The sequence below is a fragment of the Impatiens glandulifera genome, chromosome 3, assembly GCF_907164915.1.
Source record: "Impatiens glandulifera chromosome 3, dImpGla2.1, whole genome shotgun sequence".
Taxonomy (NCBI): domain Eukaryota; kingdom Viridiplantae; phylum Streptophyta; class Magnoliopsida; order Ericales; family Balsaminaceae; genus Impatiens; species Impatiens glandulifera.
In genome coordinates this window covers 24,130,962-24,141,735 of record NC_061864.1, presented here as the reverse complement: position 1 = coordinate 24,141,735, position 10,774 = coordinate 24,130,962, and the positions used below count along the sequence as shown (strand labels likewise).

Sequence of the window (10,774 nt, the reverse complement as noted above, 5' to 3'; positions counted from 1 at the left end):
CTTTTTAGCATCTATTCATTGTTTGTATGAGCCATCGTCCTATCGAGAAGCTATTATTGATCCTCTTTGGCAGTTTGCTATGGCTGAGGAACTTGCAGCACTACATCAAACACATACTTGGGATTTGGTTTCTTTACCATCAGGAAAACGACCTATTGGTTCTTGATGGGTATACAAAATCAAAACCAAGTCTGATGGGTCTATTGAGAGATATAAAGCCCGAGTCGTTGCGAGGGGTTTTTCTCAGGAATATGGCATGGATTACGAGGAAACTTTTGCCCCAGTTGCGAAAATGACAACAGTTCGCACTCTTATTGTTGTCGCTTCCGTTCGTAGGTGGAATATAACTTAGATGGATGTTAAGAATTCTTTCCTCAATGGAGATCTTCAAGAAGAGGTTTTTATGGTTCCTCCACCTAGTGTCCCTCACAAACCTGGTGAAGTTTGTAAGCTCTAGAAAGCTCTCTATGGGCTTAGACAAGCACCACACGCTTGGTTTGATAAATTCTCTACTGTGATCACTTCAATAAGATTTCATCGTAGTCATCATGATTCGGCATTGTTCATCAAGTGTACAGATCGAGGCCGTATTCTTCTATCTTTATACGTTGATGATATGATTATTACAAGTGATGATATTGACGGGATTGGGCTCTTGAAATCCGAATTGGCTCGTAGTTTTGTGATGAAAGATTTGGGGATGCTACATTATTTCCTTGGGATTGAGGTTGGTTTATCTCCAAAGGGGTATATTTTATCTCAGTCAAAATATATAGGTGATATATTTGATCGTTCTCGTCTTACTGATAATAAGATTGTGGATACTCCAATTGAAAACAATGCTCGGTATTCCCTAACCGATGGCTCATCTTTGCCAGATCCAGCCTTGTATCGTACTATTGTTGGCAGCTTGGTTTACCTCACCATCACCCGTCCTGATATTGCTCATGATGTACACATTGTTTGTCAGTTTGTTACTGCGCCTACTACAGTTCATTGGAGTGATGTTCTTCGTATTCTCCGGTATCTTCGGGGAACTCAATTTCAGAGCCTTCTCCTTTCTTCCTCTTCTTCCTTGGATCTTCGAGCGTTCTCTGATGCTGATTGGGCTGTTGATCCCTCCGATCACAAGTCCATCACAGGGTTTTGTATCTTTCTTGGTGATTCTTTGATTTCATGGAAGAGTAAGAAGCAAGATGTGATCTCTAGAACTTCCACGGAAGCTGAGTATCATGTTATGGCCTCTACGACCTTTGAGACTGTTTGGTTACGATGGTTACTTGCCGACATGGGAGTCTTTCTTCATGAGCCTACTCCGTTGTTCTGTGATAATTAGAGTGTCATCCAGATTGCTCGTAATTCGGTGTTCCATGAGAGGACGAAACACATTGAGATTGATTGTCATGTTGTTCGACATCACTTTGCAATCGGTACCATCACATTACCATTTGTTTCTTCCTTTGTGCAAATCGCCGACTTGTTCACCAAAGCTCTATCCTCTTCTCGTTTTCGTTTTTTTGTTACCAAACTCTCAATGCTCATTGTTGCTGCATCATGAGTTTGACGGGGATATTAGCATTTTAGACCTTTACTTTTATATATTTTATTATTTAGTCTCTTTGTTGGCTTATAAATAAGTCTTTCATTGTTTTCTATTTTATTACATTTAATCAATAATAAAACCCTAGTTTCTCTTTTCTCTGTTTTCTATCAAAAAGAATATATGACTTTAGAATTTTTTTTGCCAGTATTTTATTAATATGAAAAAATCAATTTATAACTTATAAAAATAAAATGACTTAGTTTTAATTTCATTAGGTGCTGAAACGCTAACGGATCGCTCGATCGCTGATGGAACCAAACGAAACACGGATGGAATGCTCTGCGTTCGCGTTTTCATTTGAAACAAATTCATTTTACGCCTAGTTCGTCTTCCTCATCGCGGTCGCCGAAGGGATAAGGACGAACCCCATCTTTGATTTTTTAAAGATGGAACTTAGTCGTTACTCAACCTTTCCGGCTGATTCGAAAGGTGTAATGATCACCCTACCACGGTGATCATTTCTCCTATAAATCTAGGCATCAATTATGCCTATTCTGGCAAGTTGATCCAATAATATAGCCAAAAAGTCATTAATGACTTTTGGCTGATTAGATCCACTTGAAGTTTCCACCGACTCAATAATGCTCTAAATAGTCTCCCTCAACACTTTCGACGGTATGAGATAACATCTCAAGCCTCAAATCAGAAGAAATAAAAATTCGACATTAAAGCTCAAAACTTCGGATGTTTCAAAATTTCTGTATAAGGCTATAAAGCATGGATCCATGCATCCCAAAAGCTTCATTAAGGTCTAAGAAGTGTTCTCCAATCTTTGGCATGCTTCCAATCACCCTTTAATTCATACTTCTAGTTTGATATTGAAATTTTTATATTTTCAGATTTCATACGTTTGTATACTGTCTGTTTGTTGAATTTTAGGTTTGGAAATCGATCCTAAGATCATGTTCAAGCTTTCTGTTAGGTTAAAATCAATCAATAAACCTTAAATAGAAAAACCCAAATTTGAATTTTAAAAATCCAAAAAATCTGGTTTGATGTTGTTGTGCTAATCATCAAGAAAAGTAGTTCAAAAAGCTTCCCAACATGTTTCTATCGATGTTGAAAAACTATTTAGTTCATGGAGAAACACGTTGAAAAACTATTTAGTTCATGTTTGATCCACCTCGATCATATTTGATCAAAATTAAAAACTTCAAAATAATTGAAAATTTTGAGTTTTTGAATTAGTCCAAACGAATAATTAGTGTTCATGTTTTAGTACCAATCAAGTATATGAAGTATAAGGAAGCGATTGCGAGCTCCTTTTACTTCAAAACAACTTTAAAACCAAAAACCAATTTTAGGCTATAAACTATTTTGAACGAATTGATCATCACCCAGGTCGATTGATACATTGCGATGATGTTCTGAATGTTCCTGAGAGCTTTGTAAAGCTACCCAGCCCCTTGGATCAAAGAATCCAAGCCTCCATAAAAATTACAAAATCTATAATTTTGTAAAGCTATCCCGACCTAGGACCAAGATATTCAACCGAGAGTCTTCGGTCAGGACCGAGAGATCTGACCGATAAAACTTAGCTAGGACCAAGAGGTCCAACCGATGTTCTTCATCTACGACTGAGAGCTCCGACCGATGATTTTTACATCCGACCAAGAAGTTAGATCTAGGACCGAGGAGTCTTGTATCCGACCGAGAACTCATGCATCTAGGACCGATGACTTCCACCAAGAACTGTTGTATCCGATCGAGAATTCTGGCACCCGATCGAGAATTCTAGTCTAGGACCGATAAGTCTTAGCACCCCAACCGAGGGACTCCCGCATCTTGACCGATAAAATGAACTCAGGACCTAGGACACCGGTCGTAAGGAATGTTTCGTTTTCTTTTTCAAATTCCAAAATTCTTTTTTTAATTTTGAAATCTCAATCCATATTCTGAAAATCCCGAAAAATTAGAAAACGACTTCAAAATATTTCCACAAAAACATATTTTTGACAAATGCTCGCTTAAGATTTATTTTTAAACTCTAATACCTTTTAAACTGATGTTCTTCAAGTATTTTCCTCCATAGTCAACACCATGTGCAACTGGTACTAGCCTTTAAATAATTGTTGTTACAATTATTTAAATAAAACTAAAACCTATGCATGCTTAGGACCGGAAGAATAATCTATTAAAATAAAACGTTATACAAATAATTTTCAAAAACTCAATTTATAAGTAGAGACTATTTTTAAAACGTGTATGGAGGATGAAGCGCAAAAACCTTTTCCCAATTATCACCAAGTTACGAACTAAAAGAAACTCTGTCTAAAAATATGTTTGCACACGTATTCCATTTTTATTGACAATTGAAAGTAAGGTTTCGTGCACGTCCACCGACGAAAAGAAAATAGTCCAAGCTTGAGCAAATTGTGAGAAATACAGTGGTCAAACGTTGGAAAAAGATTTGGGTTGTATTTTTAGTAATTATTGATTATAGTTTTTTTTATTAACACTGATTTTAATATATCATAGTAAGAAGAGGTATCGTTTTGGACCATACAATTGAGACATTCGATACTCAGTCCAGTCTAAATGTAAGTCATATACATTAAATTCATTCAATTTTTTTATATATTATTTTCAACTTCAATTGCCTATAGTTTTATTAATCTCCTCTTTTTTGGGTTAGGTTGTAGTAGAACCAGTTGTATGTTCTACAAACTAGAGTTGAGTTTGCCCAGAATTAATTTTAATAGACCTATTATCCTCATTTATGGAGATGTTATTGGATTAATAAAGTCAAGTCACCTTTGTTGATTAATCTATCTTCAATTATTGATCTAACTAGGAAGTTTTTTTTTACGATAAAGTTGTATGTAACGCCTATATGACAAAAAGCGAGCATGCATGTTATGTGGAAGAACATATATGTAATACTGCCAAAGGATTTTGAAAATGATATAGGACCAATGTCAAGAAGACATACACTGATTTTGAGTTCTACAAGTGATAAGGTTGCTGCACTCCCAAAAATACCCTACTACAATTACACAATATTCATTCTACTTATGCAAATTTTGTCTCTATGTTTTCACACAATTTAGTTGAATTAACTATCTCATTATCTCGACACATGATTGTATTCAAATTGTGTTATAGTATATATTTTGTTACATCATTAAATGCATTAGTTATAAATGTGCATTGCATCCTTAAATTAAACACGACTTATTTATTTAAGCAAATACATTTTTGTCCCTACAAGTCATGCTTGATTTTTTTGTTATTTAATTTCATGCTAAATACTGACCTTACATGAATTAAATAAAGCCGTTTTTAGTGCTTAAAATATTAGCTTAAAACATATAATAATAATAACCATAATATTGGAGGGTTGTTTTAGGTTCAATGGACAGCGTTCGTTTGGGGTGTTTTTGGTATTCGAAAGGCTGAATTACTCTCGAGGGCGGTAAGATGATTAATCCTTAACCAGATTTCTTGATTCTTTCTATGATTTTATTTTTATTTATTGAGAGATATTTCTATTATTATATCAGGATGATGTCAATGAATTAATCCCTATTTAAATATGGTACATAACCAATCAAAAATCAAATGCTTATGGTTTATGCAACGGTGTAGAAATAATTAAATTGTGCTCACTAGTTGATAAAAACAGTCAATAAATAAGAATTATGGCTCAAACAAAAAAATCACAGCAATAAATTCATATTTAAACACAAAATATATTACACGTTATTATTGTAATACATGATTATTGTTATGGTGCCACTATATTCAATTGCTATGGTAATACATTGTTATTTATGGCACCCTGTATTAACCATATGATCATTACAAGTCTTCTCTTCATATTTACAATTTTTAGTTCTCAATTCTTTTAAAAAGTTCTATCATTCTCAGCCTCCAGCGTTTTTAGTATCCACCTTCAGCGTGTTTATTTTTCTTAGCAAGTCTAGTATTAACAATGTCAATTTACTACATATCTGGATCAACCAAAGCCCATAAATCACATCCTAGTCGAGGTTTCAATATTTAGTTTGAACCGAATATTTGACCAAATTTGAATTCACATAATTCAAATTTCATTTTCGGTTTTCGAATCGAATTTCAAACCAATTCGAATTCAAATACAGTTTTCGACTTGGTTTTCGAGTTGGAGTTTATACTCGAAAACCAAATCGAAAACCAAATTTATTTATTATTATTTATTATATATAATATATAATAATTTCTCTTTTATCTAATATATTCTCTAAACATAATTCATTGCGGCCGGCCACTCATGAGTTGCTGCCACCTTATCTATATTCTCTAAGGGTGTGTTTGATGAGGGGGAATTAGAATTGGAATTGACATTGGAATTCTAATTCCAATTCCATGAGAATTGACATTGAATTACAATTCAATTCCTATGTTTGGAAAAATAATAGAATTGTAATTCAATTCCAATTCCTATGTTTGGGAAAATGATAGAATTGTAATTCAATTCTAATTCCTATTTTTGTAAAATAAAATATTGATTCAAAATATTAACTTTTTAAATATGTTTTCACGTTTTTGGCACGTTTAATACGTTTTTGACATGTTTAACACATTTTTACACGTTTTTGGCACGTTCAAACACGTTTTTGACATGTTTAACACATTTTCACACTTAAAACACATTTTCACACGTTTAACATGTTTTTCACGTTTTTGGTATGCTTAACACGTTTTTGACATTTTTAATACGTTTAACATGTTTTTCACACGTTTTAACAAGTTTAACACGTTTTGACACGTTTTTAACATGTTTAAACGTTTTTCACACGTTTAACATGTTTTTCACGTTTTCACACGTTTAACACGTTTTTGGCATGTCTAACACGTTTAATACATTTTTGACATGTTTAACACGTTTTTTCACGTTTTGGCACATTTAACACGTTTTTCACACATTATCCACACATTTTCACACGTTTTTCACGTTTAACACATTTTTCACACGATAAACATGTTTTTCACGTTTTTCACACATTTTCACACGTTTCCACACGTTTTTCACGTTTTAACACGTTTTCCACACGTTTTAACACGTTTTCACGTTTTTCACGTTTTTCACACGTTTTAACAAGTTTAACATGTTTTTCACATTTTCACACGTTTTTCACGTTTTTCATACGTTTTAACATGTTTAACACGTTTTTCAAGTTTTTCACATTTTCACACGTTTAATATGTTTTTCACGTTTTGGCACATTTTTAACATGTTTAATACATTTTTCACACGTTTAACATGTTTTCACGTTTTTCACACGTTTAACACGTTTTTGGCATTTCAAACACGTTTTACACATTTTTGACACGTTTAACATGATTTTTCACGTATTGGCACATTTAACACGTTTTTCACATTTAACACGTTTTTCACACGTTTAACATGTTTTTCACATTTTGGCACGTTAAACACATTTTTGGCATGTCTAACACGTTTTCACACGTTTTACATAATTTTTATACGTTTAACATGTTATTCACGTTTTGACAAGTTTAACACGTTTTTCACACAATTTTCACATTTTCACACATTTTAACACGTTTTTCACATTTTCACACATTTCTCACGTTTATAACACGCTTTTCACATTTTTGGCACATTTAACACGTTTTTGCCATTTTTAATACGTTTAACATGTTTTTCACACATTTTGTCAAAAACGTGTTAAACATGTCAAAAACGTAAAAATATGTTAAAAATATCAAAAATGTGTTAAACGTGCCAAATAAGTGAAAAACTTGTTAAACGTGCCAAAACGTGAAAAACGTGTTAAATGTGTCAAAAACGTGATAACGTGTCAAAAACGTGATAACGTGTTAAATATATGAAAAACTTGTTAAACGTGCCAAAACGTGCAAAATGTGCCAAAATGTTAAAAACGTGTTAAATGTATTAAAAACGTAAAAATCATGTTAAACGTGTTAAACATGTCAAGGACATGTTAAACGTGTCAAGGACGTGAAAAACGTGTTAAATGTGTCAAAAATGTGTTAAACGTGTCAAGGACGTGAAAAACGTGTTAAATGTGTCAAAATATGTTAAACGTGTCAAAAACCTGTTAAACGTGTCAAAAACGTGTCAAAACGTGTTAAATGTGTTAAAAAAGTGAAAATAATGTTAAACATGTCAAAAACGTGTTAACGTGTCAAGGATGTAAAAATGTGTCAAGGACGTAAAAAACGTGTTAAATGTGTCAAAAACGTGTTAAACATGTCAAAGACATGAAAAACGTGTTAAATGTGTCAAAACGTGTTAAACGTGTTAAAACGTGTTAAACGTGTCAAAAACGTGTTAAACGTGCCAAAAACGTGTTAAACGTGTTAAAAACGTGAAAATCATGTTAAACGTATCAAAAACGCGTTGAACGTGTCAAGGACGTGTTAAATGTGTTAAGGACGTGAAAAATGTGTTAAATGTGTCAAAAACGTGTTAAACGTGTCAAGGGCGTGAAAACGTATTTAATGTGTCAAAACGTGTTAAACGTGTCAAAAACGTGTTAAACGTGCCATAAACGTGTTAAACGTGTAAAAAACTTGTTAAACGTGTTAAAAACGTGAAAATCATGTTAAACGTGTTAAACGTGTCAAGGACGTGTTAAATGTGTCAATGACGTGAAAAACGTGTTAAACGTGTCAATGACGTGAAAAACGTGTTAAAAGTGTCAAAACGTGTTAAATGTCCCAAAAACGTATTAAACGTGTCAAAAACGTGTTAAACGTGTTAAACACGTGAAAATCATGTTAAACGTGTCAAAAACGTGTTAAATGTGTCAATGACGTAAAAAACGTCTTAAATGTGTCAAAAACATGTTAAACGTGCCAAAATATGAAAATATGTTAAACGTGTGAAAAACATGTTAAAAACGTGTTTAATGTGTGAAAAACGTGTTAAACATGTAAAAAAATGAAAAACATGTTAATTTGGAATTACAATTCCGACCTAAAATGATTGGAATTGAGAACTATCAAATTACACTATATTGAATTCCATTGGAATTCTAATTCCAATTCCAATTCTTAATATTAAAGTGTTTGACAAACATAAGAATTAGAATTGGACCCTCCAATTCCAATTCCAATGCCAATTCCAGGGTTATCAAACACACCCTAAACCTAATTCCTCAGTCGCCTACCTCATAAATATTCTTTAAACCTAATCGTTCTCTATTCTCTAACATAATCAAATAATCTCTCTAGTCTCCTTCATCTCTATTCTCTTAATTAACATAATCCTCCAACCGTCATCTCTCTCCCTCATTTTTATTATCTTAACCTAATACTCTAGCTGCCACCTCCCTCATTTTTATCTTTATTCTCTTAACCTAATACTTTAGGCGCCATCTCCCTCTTTCATCTCTATTCTCTTAACCTAATACTCCAACCGCCACCTTCCTCTTTCATCTCTATTATCATATTAAAGAGCCTCATGTGCCCACCTCTTGTCCAGCCATCCACTTCAAAAATTAGACTATAGATCTAATCTCACCATCTTTGCCCTCTAGAACTTTGATCTATCTAATTTCGTTATTTCTGGAGTACTTCTTTTCCAAGACTCTTTAAGTATTGATCTATCTCCGTCGTTTAACATATATTTCGAATTCAAAATCTTTCTGCATCGTTCAACGTCTATCTCTGTCTTTCTACATCTTAATTCAAATTTTGTTTTGAATTAAAATATTTTGAATTCAAGATTTGACAATAAAAGAAAAATAATATCGAATTCGGTTCAAATTCGAATTATTCAAAATTCGAACCGAATATCAAATTTGAATTCAGTTCGGTTTTCGAATTAGCTATAAAAAAATAAAAATCCGAAGAAACCAAACTCTGGACTCGAATAACTCGAAAACTAAACTGATGAACACTCCTACGTACCCTCGACCCTAAAATGTAAATATAATAATGAGAACTTATATTAAAAACTCATGCAACAAAAAAATGACAAAAAATATAGGTAATTTAACTCAAAAATATATTCACGTCTAAAATTACTAATTAATTGTGATTTAAATCCCCCAACAAACTCACAAATAATAATTTACAAGAATCAGTTTCAATTTGCAGAAGACTTGAAAAAAAATTAAATTATAATCCCAACTAATATCCTTTAAGGTGGGTGAAATGTATATAATAGTTGTTTCATCAATACATTAAAAATCAAGGAGTCTCATCTTCTCACACATATCAATACTAATACCTTCACTAATGCCCTCTAATGGCAGCGGAAAAATCATTTCCACTCTTAATTCCCTTTTCTCTTTTAACAAAATGAACAGTAAAGGAAGGTTTCATATGATTCCGAAAAGTGACTCACTTTCAGATTATCAATACCTTCATTTCTATCTCATAGCAAGGTTAAAAAAAACAGTAGATGTGAAATTAACAATGGGATGCCGAAAATAATCTTTCCGATCTACACAAAACAAAGCATAAAACAAGATATCTATACAGAAAATTCACACACAAAAAAAAATAGATCTACAAAATAAAATTCAGAAAATTCACACAAAAATAATAGATCTACAAAATAAAAATTTGCATTTCTGATCCGCAAGAAGACAAAGAAATGGCATAATCCAATGAAGATTTTCGTCGGTAGAAGAAGATTTTCGTTCGGTCAAAGACGGAGGTTGAGAAGGGAGAAGAAACGAAGGTGCGAGAACGAACTAAGAATAAAAAATAATTGTTCAGTGAATGTGAGCATATGAGACCCAAAAATATTTGGGTTTGAGGAGACTTAGGCATTGTTTAGAAGAAGGGGTTTTTTGATTTTGTTTGGGTTTTATAAGAAAAAAAAAAAAAATAATAATTCTCACTTGATAAAAAGTAAAAAAAATCTGGTTTTTAAAATTTAAATATTAATTTGCCCTTTGACATTAGAAGATATGGTGTAAGTGAGAGAATGATGGTTTAGAGAGAAAAGATAAAATTAGAGGGTAATTTTGGTATTTAAACGAAAAAATTATTTGATTTAATGATTGATAAAATATTTGGGTTTTGGGATAAAAACTAAGTTTTATCCGAAAAACCCTTTATCAAACAAGACTTAGGGAATAAGACACAAAACTAAACAAATTTGACATGTAAGCTCTCCCATGACATTCCTCCATACTACCGACATCATTTACCCTCCTCTATCTTTTTCAGTGAAATTTATTCGATAATA

General features: G+C 32.7%; 1 protein-coding gene across 1 annotated transcript; it reads left to right on the top strand.

Moving 5' to 3' along the window:
• Positions 1 to 352: 352 nt before the first annotated feature.
• On the top strand, positions 353 to 1,336 carry LOC124930047 (uncharacterized mitochondrial protein AtMg00810-like). Its single transcript, XM_047470415.1, has 2 exons — positions 353 to 442; positions 572 to 1,336. Exons 1-2 carry the CDS (start codon positions 353 to 355, stop codon positions 1,334 to 1,336), a joined length of 855 nt encoding a protein of 284 aa, XP_047326371.1.
• The last annotated feature ends 9,438 nt before the right edge of the window (positions 1,337 to 10,774 follow it).